Source organism: Sapajus apella, unplaced genomic scaffold (assembly GCF_009761245.1).
Source record: "Sapajus apella isolate SASKATOON/1434 unplaced genomic scaffold, GSC_monkey_1.0 scaffold47, whole genome shotgun sequence".
NCBI classification, from domain to species: domain Eukaryota; kingdom Metazoa; phylum Chordata; class Mammalia; order Primates; family Cebidae; genus Sapajus; species Sapajus apella.
In genome coordinates this window covers 8,037,917-8,059,223 of record NW_022436987.1, presented here as the reverse complement: position 1 = coordinate 8,059,223, position 21,307 = coordinate 8,037,917, and the positions used below count along the sequence as shown (strand labels likewise).

At 40.4% G+C, this 21,307-nt stretch overlaps 1 protein-coding gene across 10 annotated transcripts in view; it reads right to left on the bottom strand.

The window, feature by feature from the left end:
- Positions 1-21,307, bottom strand: part of TEAD1 (TEA domain transcription factor 1) — a 273,107-nt gene that overhangs the window by 188,789 nt on the left and 63,011 nt on the right. For 6 of the 10 annotated variants that reach the window (XM_032240789.1, XM_032240790.1, XM_032240792.1 and 3 more), the window contains exon 1: positions 9,181-9,210. The exons of 3 other annotated variants lie outside the window; for them this stretch is intronic. In XM_032240789.1, the coding sequence (XP_032096680.1) occupies positions 9,181-9,195 (15 nt within the window). In that variant the 5' untranslated portion in view covers positions 9,196-9,210. Of the gene's footprint in view, positions 1-9,180; positions 9,211-9,241; positions 11,828-21,307 lie in introns of those variants that run through there. One more of the 10 variants, XM_032240797.1, reaches the window with a different exon arrangement.

Sequence of the window (21,307 nt, the reverse complement as noted above, 5' to 3'; positions counted from 1 at the left end):
CCCTGCTCTGGTCCTGTGACCACAGCCCCTGACATTCAATGCTCTCAAGATCTAATGGATCCAAACGGATCTCATTAGCATTCACATCAGGATCCAAAGTCTAGGCTGTAAGATACCCAAAAGGAAAAAATCTCCTCTTTCCTGTCAACCTAGGGAACCAAAACCACAATTCGTCATATTGTTTTCCTTCCCATCCTCTAGACTATCAGAAATCAGGCTGTCACTTTCTCTTGTGTGGGTGTTGTCAGATCTGGTCTATCTGCCTTTACCCATTTCTAATGGATCTGAGAACATAGATCCTCACAGCCTACCCAAATGATACGTGGATATTTCTGAGTCCCAAAACATGATCGTAAAACTCCTCTGGGGCAGAAGCAGAGCCTGTATGACCTCTACAACCTAGGACAGTTGTATCCCAAGCAACATTGGGATGCTGGATAAAAATGAGACAACATAAAATAACAAATAAAATGAACCTGTTTGAATAAATGCAGGTCTTGTGCAATCTTAAACAAGAAAAACAAAGCTGAATGACTTACACTGCCCAATAAGAAACCTCAATGCAAAGCTTAGTCATTAATAGTATGGTACTGGCACAAAGACATAGGAAAATAGGCCAACGGATCAGAATAAAATGTCTGGAAACAAACTCATACACATATGTTCACTTGTTCTGTAACAAAAGTGACACTGTATTACCTTGAGAAAAGGTCTTTTTTCCCCCAATAAATGAGCCAGGTTCATTGATATCCGTACGAAAAAAATAAAACGACCCCACCTCCAACATACTTTACATCTGAAATAGATTTTAGATCCAAAAGTAAAAAACCAATAAAGAATTTAGAAGAAAACTTAGCAGATTACCTACGTGTCCACAAAGCAGTCAAGGATTACTTTAAAGGGACACAAAGGCACAAATCAGGAGGGGAAAACATGATAAACTGGATTATATCACAACTCAGAACTTGCTTTCATGAAAGAACCATTAAGAAAATAAAAGCAGGCCACAAAGTCAGTATTTGCAACAGATGTATTCAACAGAGACTCATGTCCTTCATCCTACAGGAACTCTTACAAAACAGTAAGAAATCAGACAACCCAATAAAAAAAAAAGTAAAAAGCTAATGTATTTTATAAAACATAACCAAATGGCCCATAAACATATGAAAAGGTGTTCAACTTAGTTATTAAAGAAATGCAAATTAAAACAATGTGATACCTCTATTGAGCCACTAAAAGAACTAAAAAAAGGAGAGACTACTAATACTAAGGGTTTTCAAGGAGATAGAGCAAATGGAACTCTCAGAGAGCGGATGAGAGCGCAGATTGGTACAATCATTCTCTTTGGCAATATCTACATACCAAAACTGATTATATATGCATACCTTCTGACTCAGCAATTCCAAATCCCAGGTACAGATGCTAAAGAAATGCATGCTTATGTTCACCAAAAGACAGGTGTAGGAATGTTTATATTTTCATTATTTCTAACAGCTAGAAACAGCCAAATTTTTGTTAACAATAGGACATTAAAAACTATAGCTTAATCAGGCCAGGCGCAGTGGAGCACATCTGTAATCCCAGCACTTTGGGAGGCCGAGATGGGTGGAATCCTTGAGAGTAGGAGCTGAGATCTGCCTGGGCAACACAGTGAGACCCCCATCTCCACAAAAAACACAAAATAATGACCTAGGTGTTGGTGGCACAAACCTGTAGTCCCGGCTACCCCAGAGGCTGAAGTAGGAGGATCACCTTAGCCCAGGAGGTCAAAGGCAGTGAGCTATGATCATGCCACTGCACTCTGGCCTAGGAGAGTGAGACTCTGTCTCAAAAAAAAAAAAACTGAAGCATATTCATAAAATAGAATGATATACAACTGCACTGTCCAAAGCAGTAGGCGCTAAACACATTTGTGAATTTAAATGTAAATTATTAAGATTAGAAATTCAGTTGTCCAGTGGCACTACCCATATCTTATTAGCTCAATATTCACAAGTAGCTAATGGCCACTGTGCCACAGAAAGTTCTATGGGACAGTAATGAGAATACAAATGAATAACAACTGCAAGTAACAACATGGGTGAATTCTACCAATGCAATATTGAGGAAAAAAATAGATACAAAGAAATATATACTATACTGTCTGCTGCCATTCATAATAAGTTCAAACACTAACGAAACTCATCTACATTATTAGAAGTCAGGGTAATAACGACCCTTTGGAGTTGAGAGTACTGATTGGAAGGCAGTGTGGGGAGACTTAGGGGGTTCTGGTCAGGTCAGTGCAGATCAATGGCTTTGGAGGCCAGTGCGTTCAAATGGAAAAACACAAGGGACTAAATACTGATGATATGTGTGCCCTTTTCTATATGCAAGTTGGACTTCAATAAAAGTTACATACATACATACATACATAAATAAATAAATAAAACCTGCACTGTTTCAGTGCCTTTCTGATTCCATCGTTACCTTAGAGAAAGTTAATTCCAGGAGCTCTGAATACATTTGCTTTTATTGAATTATGCTTTGATGTGCTGCCATCAGCACATGAAGGGTTATTAGAAGAAACAGCCTATGAGATTCGTCTCTATGTTGCCTGCAAGGATGTGGAAGAGGCGGCTCATCACGTCACACAGAGACTGCTCTTTACAAAGATCCCAAAGGAAAGTTCTACAGCAAACAAAACACAATGTGTTTTTTTCCTCGTGGTCAGCCCACCGGACTTTCCTTTACTCACTAGGCGCCAAAGTGCGCTGAGCTACCCTGGCAAGCCCCTCGGAGAGCTCTCAGATGGTTTTGGTCGGCAAGTTTGGTCTCATTCCTAAGTCCACTTTCAGTCTTCACCTCTATCCTCTTCTTCTTTTTCTACCTTCTTTCTCTCACCTTCTGTTTATGCTATTTTACAGTCTTGCATGGTTCCTTAAAATGATTCTGAAACAAGATGGGGTGTAAACATGAAAGGGAAAGTATTTGTGTTTTCTAATTATCTGTTTAAATTTAATGTGGTAAAGCATTTACTGAAAGCCTCTCCCACCCGTCTCTTCGCCCGTATGTGCCAAGCACTGGATATGGAGATAAAGATACCATGTTCCCCGTCCTCAACAAGCACCCTCTCCAGCAGGGAGACAAATAAGTTCACATACCTGCAAGACTTCAAAGCCCCTCCACGGGGAAGCCTGGCCTGACCTTTCCCCACTCCTCTGTGTTCCCACAGGTAGTAGCACCTTTGCCAGCCAGTACAAATGAACTGAACTCACTCACCAGATAGAAATGATTTGTTTATCCATCACTCACATTTGAGGGTTTGGGAGATTTTTAAGGGTTAGGTCCATGCCTTTAGTCATTTCTCCTTTTCTTCATTTTTTTTTTTTGTTTTTTGTTTCCGAGACAGGTCCACTGCATCCTCAACCTCCGGGGCTCAAGCCACCCTCCTACCTCAGCCTCCCAAGTAGCTGCGACTACAGACGCATGCCACCATGCCCAGCTAATCTTTTTAGTTTTATCGTACATACGTATGTAGCCTCACTATGTTACCCAGGCTGGTTCCGAACTCCTGGCCTCAAGCAATTCTCCTGCCTCAGCTTTCCAAAGTGCTGGGACTACAGGCATGAACCACCTCACCCGGCCTAGTCATTTTTCTATGTCTGGCATTCAGCAGAATGCCTAGCACATGGCAACTGCTCCCCAGAAGAGACTGAATGGTTGCTGGAAATAATGAGTCAATGGGTGAATACATGAATGAACAAGTGAATAAATATGTCACCAGCTGCAATAGAGCAATCAACAGAGAGCCGTGCTGGAGAAGTTTATTCTGTCTCTCAGATCAATGAAGTTTCTCGGGGGGTGGCATTTAGGCTGGTCTGAAAGGCTGAGCTGGACTTATAGGCCAAGTATTAGTGGAGGAGATGTGGAGACGAGAGAGCCAAGCGAGAAGGCAGAAAGGCTAGAGCAGAGGCTGAAAATGTAAGCTGAGCCAATCACAGGGGGTCTCACAGGCCATGATGAAAGGTATATTGTTTCATACAAAAAGCAGGAAAATACCAGAAACACCAGGAGTGTGTGAGCAACTCCTGAAGGTGTGTGTATGTGTGTCTATCTACTCGGGAAGATAAAGAGTGAAGAACAGAGAATGTTACACATTTGGAATCAGAATTTTTAAATCAAAAGTATTTTCAATATGGTCCAATTCCAAGGCCAGAATAGTTCTTTAAACTGAAAAATTACATTGTGATGCCTCCCTTAAGTGTTCCAAGTTTATAAAGGCATTTTAACACAAGCAAAGACAATGACAGTGTATAAAGGTGTGTTTGTTTAAACAACCCAGGGCCATAGGATTAACTCTGTTCAATACCTGGTCACTCAGCCCTTCTAATGAATCCTCATCAGACTTTGTCTTCAAGGACTCAACGTACTCTCCTCATCCCTAAAGAGAGGCTATGAGGTGACAGCAGGGTCACACTCAAGCCCAGCATGGGAACCAGGCTGCTATGCTTACACAGAGACACACACATCTGCATTTGGCCAATGTGCAAACACCAACTAATGCCGACACGAGGCAATGCATGAATTTAACCAAAAATACACAACACTGCCGGTTCACAAATGTCCACTGGTTCCCAATGATCCACAACACAAGCAAGTCCCCACCCTTCAAACGAGAAATGCAATCTGCCATTTAATGATGACACAGTGATGGAGTAGCCGCAAAACAGGTCTTGCCTTGAGAGATGCAAATTCAGGGGCCAATTAAAGCCCCACCCACACACCATCCTCGTCTTCCAAATGTAAACCTGGCCCTTGGTTTATATCCAGTTCAAGTTCAGCAAGAGAAAGAATCTTGGCACTTTGGTTGAAGGCTGCCTGAGGCAGGATAAGTGAATAACTACTGTTCCCCCCTCAGACAATTAAGCCACTCATTGAAATGAACAAATATTACTGGAGCACCTGCTGTGGACACAGGACCAGCTCTGAAACGTCCACAAGCACTGCAAGGGAACTCAGTGGGGCAAGATCCCCAGCCTAAGAGAGGTATGGACAGAAAGTCTGATGTACTCATGTCTGACATCAGGCCTGCCTTCTGCCTTCACTTCCCACGGCCCAGGGTGCTGTGAGCCCTCTCCAGCTAGCAGTCTCCCCTCTGACATATCCCAGCAAAGAAGTCCACTGAATTCAGTCAAATATGCAAAGGCCACATCTTGATTCAATCTACATTTCTACAGCTCCCCAGCACACACACACACACACACACACACACACACACACACACACACACAAACACACACACACGTTTCTTTAGGGAAAAAGGTGGGGGTGGGGGGGGGAAGGAACAGGGTGCCAAAGTTGGGTGGGTAATATATTTCCTTCCAAGGCTACATCCTTCTACAGATTCTATTAAACCTGGTGGAGGAACAAGATGAGCCCTCAGCCCCTTACATTTATTAAAATGTAATCATTTCCAATTATACCTACAAATGGCCACTAAAACCCTCCCTCTGGGAAAGACTTCCCGGGGCAGATTCCCTCTCAGTCCAACTGCCTAACAGTGCCTCTATGTAGGGGATATGACTTGAGAGGCCAGAAGTCCCCCACAGGCAAAACGAACCAGGGCAAATCATCACATACACACAGTTCCGGCACACTGGTCCTTGACACCTTCAAAGTTACATTGCTAATTAAAGATCTACCTGTAAAAGCCCCATGAAAATCCAAAAGTACTCCCAGGTCCTTGGAGAAATAACCCAATCCCACAGCCTCCTCTTAGAGATACTGTTTCTCAGATAAACTGGCTAGAGCAACATCCAAAGGGAGGGTCTTATCCTAGGTTCCTGATCTAAATGATCACCAAGAATGTCCACTTGACCCCCTAGTCCCCCTAGATCCCCTCTGCTCCACTCTACTCTACTAACTTTGCTCCTGTCTCAAGGAAAGGACCATACCATCTCTGCTTCAGCCCTCTGCCAGAGCTGAGCTGTCCCTTGCCTCCCCACACTCACTACTGCCAACAACCTGGTCTCCAAGCCTAGTTACACAGGATGATATAGGTGTCCACTTAAACAGAGATTCCCAGCTTTGATGCCAGAAATAACGAATCAGAATCCCAGGAAACGTATTTTTAGCAAGTCTGTCCTACACCATCCTGCTTGGCCTTTCATACCTGTTCTCAGCCTGCTCCTCCAGCCACCCATCCAGGACCCCAACCTTTTAGCTGCACACGCACTCCAACAAGCCCCGACACAGCTGGCTGCCTACATCACTCCTTCAGGTGCCTGGGGCTCTCCCAATACCTGACAGATTGCTGGAGCTCACAAAACGTTTGTTAATACTGTCCTTGGTAGGTACTCCTAAGAATTGCAGGGATCACCTTAGGCACCTGGAGAATCCATATGGCAGAGTAGTTACATATACATAAAGAGAATACTGAGTTTTAGAAACCCAAAGAGGTTGAATTTTTATTCCCCCACTAATTACCTTGCCTGTGTTTCATGAAAACTGGAAGTAACAATATTATCCACCTGTTGTAAAGATTAAACGAGATGATCCATGAAAAGTATTAACAGAATATCTCAATCATCAACAGTCAATGCATATATTGTCTTATCTAAATGCTTAGAGATTAGCATAGGTAGTATGTCTTAACTGTGCCACCATAGGTTCTCAAATAGTTGATCAACAAAACTAATAGGCCAGGCGTGGTGGCTCACACCTGTAATCCTAGCACTTTGGGAGGCCTAGGCGGGCAGATCATTTGAGGTCAGGAGTTCAAGACCAGCCTGGCCAACACAGTGAAACCCCATCTCTATTAAAAATAGAAAATATTAGCCGGCATGGTGGCAAGCACCTGTAATCCCAGCCACTTGGGAGGCTGAGGCAGGAGAATCACTTGAACCTGGGAGGCAGAGTTGCAGTGAAGTCAAGATTGCACCACTGCACTCCAGCTTTGGTGACTCCATCTCAAAAAAAATTTTTTAATCAATTTTTTAATTAAATTAAGAGCAAGACTCAGTCTCAAAAAAAAAATTAAGAATGTTGACAGTAATAATAATTATTGCTTCTATATCCACCTTCTTCCCTGCTATACTGCAAATTTTCGAAGGCAGGCACTATTTCCCATTCATTTCTGCACCCCAATCCCAGCAACAAATAACCATTTGCTTTATTTTAACCTAAAATGTTAATACAATTTTGATGATTCTTAAGAAATACATCCTTGTCTAAGGAATTACAAGGGCAGCCTCAGGCATAACTTAGATTAGAACCATAGAGTGAGATAAAAGGCTCAACTCACCAGCCTCAATAAAACCTTCCTAAGGTTTCTAAACACCCTGACTACCTCGTCTGTAGCCTCAACAACCAACTCCGCCTTCCTTTAACCTGAGGCAGGGCCTGCTACCTGCTGAGCCACAATCTGAGGTCTTTAGTGGTGATCCCCAGCCCCTCACTCTGGTCTGTGGCATCTCAGCCACTGCTACAGCCGGCCCACAGCCCTCAGCCCAGCCTGCTTCGGCAGCGGCTCATCCTAGGAGAATGCAGCCTGAAGCCCGCCCTTTGAGCTCTCAGCCAGTTCACCTCCCACAGGGGCCTGGGGGCTGCACTTGGCCCAAGGTGTCAGGTTACCACAAAAATAACAGTGGGCCTGCCTAAACCAGGCATGCGGGCCAAGTGTAAGAGGAAAGTGTCCCAGAGGTGAGAAAGAGAAGCCCAGGAGAAGGAAAAAAAAAAAAAAAAAAAAAAAAAAAAGCAAGACCTTTGAACATGTGTCAAAGAGGACTTGGTTTTTAAGAAATGAACATTAAATTCATAACTACACTCAATATCACCGCCACAGCCTCTTCAGTAACTCATTTAGTATCCAATCAGAGTAACATATTTATATTATACTTAACAACTCTGAATGTGCTTTTAAAAATATTATTTTAGGGCAAGACGGAGATGAAGTTTTCTTTAGTTTGCTTATTTAATACCATGTATAAAAGTCAGATTTGGGTCAATGAAGGTTTTAACAAGTATTTCCACTCAACAAATTCCTAATATTACTCAGCTTTAATTTTCTCAAAACTACATCCAAACATGTCAAAGCTAATTAGCTTTATTGTAGAAGAGGTAGGACTTCAAGGGGGGGGTGGGGGGGAAGGCTAATAAAAAGCATTTATTCATTATTTTTTCTTCTTCCCTAAAATGAAATCAAAGTTCACTCCCGTGCCACTCTCGTGCAAGAATGCTGCTAGCTTGATGTGGTCTGGCCCAGCCTAGATATTTCAAATAAAGTTAACTTCAATCACTGTAGGGAGTTAGCAGGGTATTGATTCTCCATCTATTGTTCTTTCATCTTGGTTTACTCCATACACAATGTCTCTTTAATTTGCTCCTAGCAACTGTTTTATGAGTGGGTGGGTATAGGCCCAGCTACAAGAAAAGACACACTTCTTTAAGCCAGGCAGGTAAGCCTCAAGAACAAGCCATCCACTGGGTGGACTGGGTTTCCCATTATAATCCCTTATGTGCCAAAGAAGCTGTGAATGCCTTGGCAGGAGAAGACAGAGCCAACTCTAATAGGCACATTTAGATTCACAACCTGAAGGTGTTGAAAGACAGACAGACAAAAAAATTCTAAGTGAAAAATATGAGCTAAGTTTTTAAAAAAGAATTAATTTTGATAGGGAAAAGGTTCTCAATTGTCACATTATTTTACAGTTATTGATTTACGTTTCATTTTACAATACAGGGTTGCATGTATAAGACATAGCCGTATTCTGAACAAGACTCTATTGCAAATACTCAGAAAAGAAAAATAGCCTTTAAAATGACAATTTTAGCGGCAGCCAGACCAGCAGTTAACATGCAGACAGGCAGCAATTCTGTGTTTTTAAATTTTTTTTAGCTTTTCAGAAATAGCCGTCTCCCAATCAAATTGATCAAAAACTTCATAGAAGAACGTATCACTCAAAGTGGACTTTGAGTTCTGAAAATTTAAAAGAATACCATATAAATAGTGAAATTCACTGTAGTTTCATTCTGTCTTTAAAAGCAGCCAAAGCCTAGTTCCCAGAAGAGAGGATCTCATTCACCTTGCTACTCCCAGTGTGGTCAGAATTAACACAGTTCATGCAGGGCATATCACACCGTGCAATTATCAACCAGCATTGACATTGCTAAAAGATCTTTAATAATCCTGGTTTTTACCATAAAAGCTCTCATTATAATCCCAGCTCTCTTTGCTTGTTCAGCGTGCCTGGTCACTTACAGGAGGATGAGAAAAAACCGTGGACTCAACTCATCTTTCCCCAGCGGTGTCACCCAGGGAGCTGTTCATGTCTCTGGAGAGCAATGCCACCACACTGCCTGACCAGGTTTAAAATTAGCTGAGCCCTGGAGAGCCGCGGGTAACCTTCTGACAAGGTTAGCCAGCAGAGCAGAGCACTGCTCAGGGAGGGACATTAATAAGAAGCCAAGTAGAGCCTTTCAACAAGCCCATTAGGGCCTCTCAGAACCAGCAGTCTGGAAGCCTGGGGGAGCCGGGTGCCTCAACGCCAGGAGGCTGACCAAGGCCTCTTATTTTTATCCCACCAAGTCAGCAGCTTTCTTTACAGGAGATAAATACAACCTCCAAATGTGCTTCTCCAAGTTTAAATCCAACATGTTCACCCACTCACTAATTACACAATAATTTTTAAATGTTTAATGAAGTTTAAAAAAAATACTTCTGGAACACCTCTAGTCATAAGTTAACACCCACAGATGACCAAAAAAAGTGAAACACATAGAAATATCCATAAAGAAAATTAACTTTACCCATATTCCACCATCAAATAATAATCAGTGCTAACCATGCATTTTGATGTCCTTACACTAATCATTCCTTTAGGTTTTTGTTGCCCACCTAACACTTCACAGTCAGAATTAGTTCCTAAGTCCTGAAAACTTATTTGTATCTGTGTTATTTAAGAGGTACATAATATTCTGGGTGGAGGATATGCTATGACTTAGCTCTTTCCCCATGCTTGCACATTGAGATTTTGCCCAACTGTTGCAGCAAACATCCTTGTAATCCTTTCTCAAGGACAGATTTCTAGCATATAGTAGAAGAGCAGGAACAATTTCAAGGCCACCGATACAGACTGGGGACCTCTCACACTGTATACACAGTCAGTATTTTCTGAATAAATGGACATGTCTCAGTGATTTCTAAATAGACAAACCTAAATTCTAATGTGACATTTTCCAAGCACCTTTGGGGATAATCGAGCCTAGCGCAACTAAGGTTTTCTCAGCAACGAATTAAAGAAGACAAGTGAAGAATCTATCAACAGCTCTGAATATCTGCCAATTTCAGACACTCTCTCCTACACCGCCTCCAGTACTTGACTGGTTCAGCTATACCAGTTGTTTAAAATACTGAAATACTTCCATAAGAGCATGGAAAGAGTCAGTGCCCCAATCCCCCCCCAACCCCCCACCTCCGAATGCTCTGTCTCCTCGTAGTGCCCCAAGGCCTCCTCACTATTCAACAAGAATAGGTGTCTGGCACATCTAGGGGCCTGCAGTGGTTTCTGGTTAAATATTCTAAATACCACCCCTGTTGATGGGTAACTATTTCCCCCCAGCTTAAATCTATTTCATTTGTCACAGAGGCAACTTTTTAAATCTCAATTACCACCACTTCAATACTATTTCTTAAAGTCACTAGATTCCCTAATACTTCAGTTGTTAAACCAAAATTAACAATTATTAGGAAGCAACTACCTAGCAGAGGGCTGTTCCTGCTAAGTTATTCTCTACAAAGCATAGTGGGTTATGCTGGACTAAGCTGAACTCCATAATCGTTAAGATTCATGAACCTAGTACTAATACCAATTACAATGGTTCCCCAAGGATAAAAGCTGTCTGCTTCGATCACAGGAGACTTTGAGGAGCTTTCAGATCATCAACCAGATTCTCAGCAAAAATACTAAAATACTAAGTCTGGGGATAAGAGAAGAGTCACATCCTGCCTACCCTATGCCCAGGTTACCCTCGTATTGGCTTACCTGTAATACTAATAAAAGCAACATTTATTGAGTGCTGTCAATGAGCTAGACATATATTGCTATGCATTTAGAAGCATAATCTCTACCTTTAGTTCTCTTTGCTAAACTAAGCCTTTTTCTGTGAAGGGGAACAGGTAACTAGTACGTGGAACAGAGTTTCATTTCCTCTAAATGTTTTTATATCATCTTCTATTAGGGATGCCAAGGCAAGAACACCAGCTGAGAAAGAGAAGGACAAACAAGAGGTCTCTATAATTGGACTTTGAAAACCAAGAAGGTGCTAGCCTGGACATATTACAGCACTGCCCAGCCCCAACAGCTGGGCCATGGCCCACTTTGGAATCAGCTCAAAGACAATACCCTCCCACATCTCCATTACAGGAGAATATACTCCAAATTCCAGGCCACTATAAGAGCTGGAGGCTGCGCTGTGGTTTCTGTGCCAGCCAAATCAGTGAGATTCTAATAGACAGTAAAAGTTTAAGGAAATACACCTTGTTAATAGTAAATACAATATTCACAGCTAGCATTTATTTGACACTATGTGAGTAACAGGGATCAAGACTTCACTTTTGTAAAGTTTTATTTTATTTTTGATTGACAAATAATAATTGTATATGTTTATGGGGTGTATGTTTATGGGGTATACATGTATGAACATGTCTCGGCGCTTTCTAAATAGACAACCCTAAATTCTAATGTGACACTTTCCAAGCACCTTTGGGGATAATCGGGCCTAGTCCAATTTATTTCCATGCATGTATACATTGTGGAATGATCCAATCTGATGAATTAACATATCCATCACCTCCAACAGGTATCATTTCTTTGTGGTAAGAATACTTAAGTTCTTCTCTTTTTTTGCTATTTCAATATATACCACACATTATTGTTAACTACAGTCACCATGTTATTGCACCAGAATTCATTCCTCCTAACAGAAACTTTACACTTTGACTAACCTCCCCTTTCCCTACCCACCCACTCACCCCCAAAACCTCTGGTAACAACCATTCTACTCTCTACTTTTAGAAATTTGACTTCTTTAGAGTCCAGAACTTTATTTTTATTATTTCACTTAATCCTCATCACAACTGTACAAGGTAGAAATGTAATATTACTATCTCTGCTATTCAGATAAAGAAAATGAAGTTTAGAAATATTAAGTAATTTGTCCAGAATCATGCCACTAGTCAGTGGTCAAGATGAAATTCAAACCCAGATTTATCTCCTTGCGCTCATGGTCTAAATGTATTTGGGAAAGAGTAAACCTCCCATCACTAGAGGTAATCAAAGAATAGCTAGAAGACCTCTTAAAACAGTGATGCTATAGGGGAACCAGAGGCAAATGAAGATGTCAAGAAAGGTGCATTCCAACATCTGATCTATGGTGGGTGAAAACAAATTGCCTACTGCGTGCTGGCTCCATATCAGGTGCTCGTGGGATGTGAGGAGCAGGCCAGGCCCTCTAAACCAAGTGTGCACACTGTTAGAGCTGAGTTAACTGACAGCTACATGATTTTTCTGCTGAAAAGCAATACAGTGAAAAACAAGGCTATTGGAGAGCCCAGACTCTGGCCACCATGATCCCAGGAGTGCTGGCGCATGGCAAAAGCTTGTGCTTCTTTCTGCTTTCCCAGAACCACAAATGCAAGGATGTGAGAGCTTTGCTACTGCAGGGCAGGGGGGAAAAAGGTTTTTTGATCTTCTCATTAATATCCTGCACCTGTATTTTTCTCCAACACAAAACTAATAAGGTAAATAAACAATTCAAATTTACATTGGAAAAAGTCAAGAACACAAGCAGAAAGGGGAGATGAATAGACAATTAGAGAGGAGAGTAAGCATATAGGAAAATATGCATGGTCATATTTTCCCATATGCTTATGGGAAGAAAAGGCAGAAAAATGTCAAATTCAAGCAAACTCAAGGTGTTATTTTCAACCTCTTAATCAGCAAACCTTTAAAGGCTCTAAGCACATCTCTAGTGAATATGACATAGAAAATACCCTGGTGGTGGTGTGGATATGAAAATCCAATTAGCTACATTTATTGGGAGCCTCAAAAGCCTTAAATCCTTTGAACTAGCAATCCTAAAATTTATCAAAAAGAGAAAATTCATTAGAAAATAAAAATTATGAGCACAAATATGTAGATTATAAAAACCAGCTATAATACGATAAAAAAAGGCTTTTTAAAAAAAACACAGTACATGAATGCAAAGAAAAACTGGGCATTCATTTAGAAGAATAAAATGAACTAAAATATAAGGGAGAATTTCTCAAAGAATATGAATTTTTAAAAGCAAAACAAAATTATATAATGATTATAACTAGTTTGATGCATATAGCTACACAAAGTGAAAATAAAAAGGAAATAGTTACTAGGTTAAGACAGTGACATCACAGTTTTTTGTCTTATACTTTTTTTCATGTTCTGTCGTTTTTGCAATTTTTAAGAAAGAATTCCAATATTTTTAAAAAGAAAATTTAAGTAAACATCAGTTACAACTTCAGATATTCAAGAACTTGAATACAAGAAGAAAGATCAGAAGTCACAGATATGGGGATGCTTGAATCCTTTATCATCAGGATCCACCCAGGCAATCTCCAAATGATATAGTTTGGCTGTGTCTCCTCCCAAATCTCATCTTGTAGTTCCCATAATCCTCATGTGTTGTAGAAGCGACCTGGTGGGAGGTAACTGAATCATGGGAGCTAGTTACCCTCATGCTGTTCTCGTAATACTGAGTTCTCACAAGATCCAACGGTTTCATAAGGGGCTTCCCCCTTTGCTCGGCACTCACTTCTCTCTCCTGATGCCATGGAAGACGTACCTGTTTTGGCTTCTGCCATATTATAAGTTTCCTGAGGCCTCCCTAACCATGAGAACTAACCTCTGTTCTTTATAAGTTACCCAGGGTCAGGTATATCTTCATAGCACTGTGAAAACAGACTAACGCACCAACTTTATGTCTAGTGACAATTTTCACATACACACATTATAGCCTATTTTAGGTAAACCAAATGACTTGATATTCCCTCAAACATTACAGTAGCAATAATCACAGTAGCTACACTTATAGAGTATATATTCTGTACCTGGCCCTGTTCTAAGCACTTTGTATGTCTTGACTCATTTAATGTCCGTAACAATACTATGAGAAAAGTACTACTGTTATTCTTACTTTAGAGATGAGGAGACTAAGGCATGGAAAGAAAATAAATGGCCTCATCACTCAGAGAAGTGGAAGAGCCAGGATTTAAATCCAGACAGTCTGACTCCAGAGTTTAATCGATAACCACCGCATAACACTGCCTATGAGTACAGACAAGACTCCCAAGCCACTGCTATGCTGTTCCTCTTGTCTGAAATGCCTTTCCTCACCACCTATAAAGCTCCCACAAATACTTCAGAGGCCAATTCAATTGCTACCTCTTTGGTAAAGCTTTCTTTGCCTTTCCCATGCAGCTTTTGTTTGTGTTACCTGTTAAGTCCCACAGAACTTTATACATACAACTACTCTTTTGCTAATATTGTTTAATATTTCATTGGGCTTCTCTCCTTGATGGACCAATATTTGGGGTGGGAGGTAGATAAAAGTGTTCTTTGTATCTGCAGTAACTAGCCCAATGTCTGGCACCTAACATGTAATCAATAACAGAGGGAGGGAGGGACAAATGAATGAATGACTTATCAGTAACGGTAATAGAGAGCTCGTTAATGTGTTCATTAGTATTTCACATATACTTGAAATTTTAATAAAATAGGACCTTGAGTATTATTCAGCCTTGAAAAGGAAGGCAATTCTGGCCCCCATGACAGCAAGAATAAATCTTGAGCAGATTATGCTAAGTGAAATAAGCCAGTCACAAAAGCACAAATACAGTAGGATTCCACTCATAGGAGGTAACTGGAGTAGTCAAATTAGGAGACAGAAAGTAGAATGGTGGTTTACAGGGGCTAGGAGAAGGAGGAAGGAACACAGAGTTATTGTTTAATAGATACATTTTCAGTTTTGCAGATAAAAAGAGTTCTGTGCATAGATGGTGCTGATGATAGCAAAACAATGTCAATGTACTTAATACCACTGAACTGTACACTTAAAAATAAAGACGGTAACTTTTATGTTACATGTACTTTACCACAATTAAAAAGACAGACTGTAGAGAGACAACAGATTAGATGACTGATTGATTGATAAGACAGACAGACTGAATGAGACCTCAAAACAAAGCAGTCAGACCAAGTCAAATTACACCCACAGTGTAATCTAAACATAACACTCAGTGCTGGAGCACTCATATTCCAACAGATGCTTCACACATACATACAGTCACCCCTTGTATTCTTCCAGGTGTCTTCCCATCTCAACAGTGCTATCACTTCCTCCACAAAGGCTTCCCAGATACCTAAATCAGACTGAGTGGTCCTGTGCCTGCTTCCACAACATCATGCCCTTGTATCAGAGCACCTCTGAAACTGCCCATCAACAAGTCTATTTCTCCAATGTCAAACTCCATGAAGGCAGCAACCCTGTCTTACTGGGGTGTGTCTTTAGGACCTGGCTTGGCACAAATCACCTTTAATGAATATAGAATCAATTCATTAACTGCTAAAAAGGGAGGGACTGGAATATTGCTCTGATTTTCAGAGCTCACATGCCAAGCTGTCTTAAGGAGTGGTTAGCAAGGCAAGTAAAAACAGAAAATTCAAAGATTTTTTTCATCTGAAACTGAAAGGAAAAGCATCCAAGTCATCAAGAAGAAGATTCTTACCACCTACTCTATTAGAAAAAAGGACATCTATTTGTGGGCAAGGTGATTTGCAGAATCTACACACCTACAGAGTTAAAGCTCTGTGCCTGCCTTCTGGTATCCTAAGGCTATGATTCAGTGCCACACATGGTACAGGGGCTTAGACATGTCACCTCTTCAAATTCTCTTGATATCAAAGGAGTATTTTCCTCTTTACAGGAACAAAAGTTTAAAATGCAGTTTGATCAATTTGTCAGATACCTATTTTTGGGCTAAAATTAGAAAACATTCTTCAAGGCTGCTAAATCTTTATTAATGCCAAATTTATATCAATACTTAAGGGTCAGCTCAGAAGGTAGAGGGGCAGTAATTGCTTCTCTTCCCTTACTCCATTTTACATTCTTTCAGGTAGCTGGTACATGCATAGTATTTATTCTATATATTTCTGCCTTAGAAATTACTTAACTACTTGATATGGTTTGGCTGTGCACCCACCCAAATCTCATCTTGAATTGTAGCTCCCATAATTCCCATGTGTTGTGAGACAGACTCAGAGAGAGATAAGTGAATCACGGAGGTGGTTTCCCCCATATTGCTCTGGGGATAGTGAATGTCTCCAGAGATCTGATGGTTTTATATACGGGGTTTCCCCTTTCACTTGGTTCTCATTCTCTCTTGCCTGCTGCCATGTAAGATGTGCCTTTTGTCTTCTGACATGATTGTGAGGCTTCCCCAGCCACGAGGAACGGTAAGTCCATTAAACTTCTTTTTCTTTATAAATTACCCAGTCTCGGTTATGCCTTTATCAGCAGCATAAAAATGGACTACTACACCATCCTTACAATGCTTCTCTATATAAACCTCCAACTTTCTTGATTTATGTTTCACATAGGAGAAATGAATTTTTTATTTGTTACTAAGCAAAATGTTTCCTCTTTTTTTCCCTCCAATTATGAGCAAATGGTAACAGTGACACTAAAAGGCATGCATAAGCTACGCATATCCAGACTTGAGCCCCACAAGCTGTAAGCTGCTAGAGTACAGAGCTGCAACTGAAAAGCACAAACGACTACCAGTATGACTTAAGTTTACCTTTAGGGCAAACCCAATGCAGAACAGCTCCATACAGGTAACACTGAAATGACAAGGGACAGCTGTAAGTAGAGGACACACACTTGCTTGACAGCTGTCTGAATTCTCCATCAGTAAGCAAAGTCCTCACACAAGCCTAATTTTTTATTTGTTCACCAAGAAATATCACAGGTAAAAGGTATCTGGGGACCTGAGATAGAGCAGCTGAGATGCAGAGGGCATTTTTAAATGCAGATGATTACGTTTTTTTTTCTTTTTTGCTTAGTCTTTCATTGATTTTAGTCAAACCACCCTTATGAAGGACTTAAGTGAACTGCGAAGATGGGGGTGTATAAACATACGGTCTGAGGAGTCTAACTTCTGCTAGGTAAGATGAGATAAAACAATAATATAACAATTTTGAGCAATTCCTTTTTTTTCCCCAACCTAGGCCTCCGTCTCCTCATTGGAAAACAAGAGAGCTGAAACGTGACTTTTTTAGATAGCTCTCAAAGTATAATATTCTATTTCTACTCCATTCACCTGTCCACCAGAACAAATAGACTTCTAGCTTATTCACAGCTGGACTGCCCAAGAGTTAAATTTTTCTTCAAGTCCAATAAAGTATTATTGACTCTATTTAATATATACATAAAGATACGAATGTTCTAACACCGTTTTTGCTTCTAAAGAAAAAGACTATTTCTAACAAAATAATAAAACACGGTCATTACAATTCTGTCCAACATTTTAAAAGGCACTTTTCAAAAGAAGATCCTATAAGAAAATTTTAGGTAAATTTTTAAAGTAAAAAAGGATCCATTTGGCCATTTCAAAGAAACATTCTCTGCTTTTTTAAAGTTAATTTCTGCTTTACCTAGATTTCTTTGTGAATGGATAAGAATCAAAAGCTTAGGTTCTAGCTGGAGCCTATTGTACTCCATAAGACCATAAAGTTTCATATAAATCCTAAATTTAATTAATATATTCAAGCATCATTCACAAGCTTTGAGGATTATGCCTGTATCTGAAACTTAGAATACAATAAATATTCGTAGATGCACACTCTTAAGGTTTGAGAGCAATCACTAGTAAATTGCATCTTCAAAGGAGAGGTGATTATTTCTGTCCCCACTTTACAACTTTTTGAATTCAGCAAAATATCTAATAGCTTAAATGCAAATAACATTTTAAATCACATTAAAAAAAAAAAAAAAACTGAATTCATTTTCATCTTAAGACACACCACTACTGTGCACACCTATCTTTCCTGAATAGTTTGCTCTAGGTAGGGCAATGACAAAAAACAAAACAAAACAAAACAAAAGCTAGAAAACCTGAAGCCTTTGGTATTAAAAGGCTGTACATATTTCCACATATTTTGGTTTTAAACAGAAATAGTAAATGAGAAGAAGAGAAAAGGATGCATTTGGAATTCCAGGACATTATGGACAGATTCACAGAAAGGACTCCAAGACGCAAACTATTTGCCAGAGTAAACAACTATCTCAATCATATTAACATTTTAAAAAAGATTTTCCTTTACAATTCACATAGTGATGAAGCACTTGAAACCTTATTTACTTCTCTAGATGTCTAGCTAAAGGATAAAACATGGCCTATCACGTAGTAGTTCTGTAGGACCGCTTGAGACACAGAAGTGGTAGGTACCTGGATTGCTCACAATTTAGTTATGTATCATAAAAGGGATGCAAGCATTCATTCAACTAGCCTTCAACAAGCATGCAGCCAACTTCAGGCATGGCTCTGTGATGGAAAGATGAAGGTAAGTAACTAACTCCTCCCTGAAAGATCTCACAATCCAGTGAGAGAGGCAGATACACCAACAGATAACTCTAAATGCAACCCAGTAACAGTTGTGATAGAAAGACACATGTACACAAATCGTGGGGGCAGAGTGGTGCTGGAACCAGGGGATGCATGCCTCATGGTCAACATAAGTCAAGCATACGTCTGCCTTGGTCACAGCTATAAACCCAGAACCCAGAACTGTGCACAGCACACAGTAAGCCCTCAAAAAAAATCAAAGCAAGAAAGAAGACATGGAGGGCAGGCAGTGATCTGCCCGAAGAGCTGGGAGTTTGGTAGGGAGCATGACACAGAGGCCTGGGTTGGAATGCACATTCCACCACTTTGTAGCTGTGTGATTCTGTCAAGGACAGGGACCAGAGATGACAAAGAACCACAGCAGTGGGATAAGATTTTTTTTTCCCCACTTTTTCCTTGCCCTTTTCAAATCCTGCAGGAAGCCCTTCCCCTAACACTTATTCAGACGAGACTCGGAGTGAATGAACCAAAAAAGAACTGGGGGAAAGGAGAAAGGAAGAGACAACTCCCTGGGTAGCTATGGAGAAAGGAAAAGATCCTTTTCATCCTTTAGAATGGAAACCTTCAGTATTTCTAACCTGGAAAAAAGGTTTTAAAAGTCCTGAGCCACACATCTCAAAGGTTTCAACTTCTGCCTGGCCATAATACTTTTCTGGTCTGCCCCAGATCCTTGTCAATTAGGCATAGTCACATTTTCCCCATATCCCCATTTTAATTTCCTTCACTAAATTAATTACAGCACAGTAACACTTAATCAACACAAAAGTAGACTAAACTACCTTTAATATAATCTTAGATCTTCCAAATTCTTTAAAATTATATATGGCTGTGTGTTTGTGTGTTTCTGTATATGCAGTTGTAAATGACTGTGAATGCACAACAGTTTACGTGTAGTCACATGTTGCTTAACAAAATGTTAGGCAATTTCGTCGTCAATCAAGATCATAGAGCACACTTACACAAACCTACATGGTATATCCTACTACACATCTAGGCTATTTGGGAGAGTTATAGCCTATAGTTCCCATGCTACAGATCTCTACAGCATGTTACTATACTGAATATTGCAGGCAATTGTAACACAATGGTAAGTATTTGTGTATCTAAATGTATCTACATATAGAAAAGATACAGTAAAAATATGGTATAAAAGATTAAAATAGTACACCTGCATAGGGCACTTCCTAGAATGAAGCTTGCAGAACTGGAAGTTGCTCTAGGCATGTCAATGAGTGAGTGATGAGTGCATGTAAAGGCCTAGGATATTACTGTACACTACTGTAGACTTTATAAACAATGTACTCCTAGGTCACACTAAATTTATTTTTAATTTTCTTTTTTCGGTTATAAAATAACCTTAGCTCACTGCAACTTTATAAACTTTTTAATTGTTTTAACTTTTGACTTGTTTGTAAACACTTAGCTTAAAAACATGAACATCACACAGCTATACAAAAATATTTTTCTTTATAGCTTTTTCCATAAGCTTTCTATTTAAAAAAAAAAAAAAAAATTCTTCTCCTTTACTTTTCAAAAACAAAGACATAGCTGGGCGGAGTGGCTCACAATGTAATCCCAGCTACTCAGGAGGCCTGGGCAAAAGGATCTCTTGAGCCCAGGAGTTCAAGACCAGCCTGGGCAACACAGCAACATAGCGAAATCCTATCTCCACAAAACCATTTAAAAATTAGTCAGGCATGGTGGTGCATGCCAGTTACTTGAGAGGCTGAAGCAGGAGGATCACTTGACCCCAGGAGTTCAAAGCCGCAGTAAGCTATCATCACATGATCACATTCCAGCCTGGGCAACAGAGCAAGACCCTGTTCCCGGGTGGGGAGGAACACCACACACACACACACACACACACACACGCAAACACATTAGCCTAGGACTACACAGAATCAGGATCATTAGATGTCAGCAGGCAATAGCAATTTTTCAGCTGCATTATGAAGTGACCACTATTGCATATATGATCTGTCATTGACTGAAACATCATTATATGGCACAGACTATATATACATACGTTCACACATACACGTTATTTAAATATGCATGCACACGGGCATGCATCTATAGAAAAATACAAACTCACTTTCTTATAGCTGAGGGAAGTGTGACAGATACCACCAAGCACCCAGGTGGGAGGCAGAAGAGGTCAACTGAGTGGCTACTTCAGAACCCTGCAAGCTCACTTTACACAAATAACCAAGGTTCTACCAATGAAGAAGCTGTTAAATTTCCAAGGTCAATGGGACAGGGCTCAAGGTCCTCAAATTTCCTGTGGCTGGACCTGGGCCACTAAGAAATCTCCCTCCCTTCCTCAAGAAAAACTTGCCCTTCAGTTAATCGGAGAGCTGGAACCACTGGCAGGTGGGAAGCAGGGGCCCCAGAGCCCTCTGCTTGCCTAGAAATCCATAGCCATACCAGGGACCAAGAACACTCAGGCTCCTGCTCTTGAACTTCTGGGGCTAGGAAATGCTGCAAAGTTCACTGTCATCCAACTCAACAGGCCTTTACCTAGAAGCAGCTGTGTCCAAAGCCCAGCCCTCAGACCTTACTTTGCCTAACACTGTCTTACATGTGTTTCACAACAACCCAAAAAGG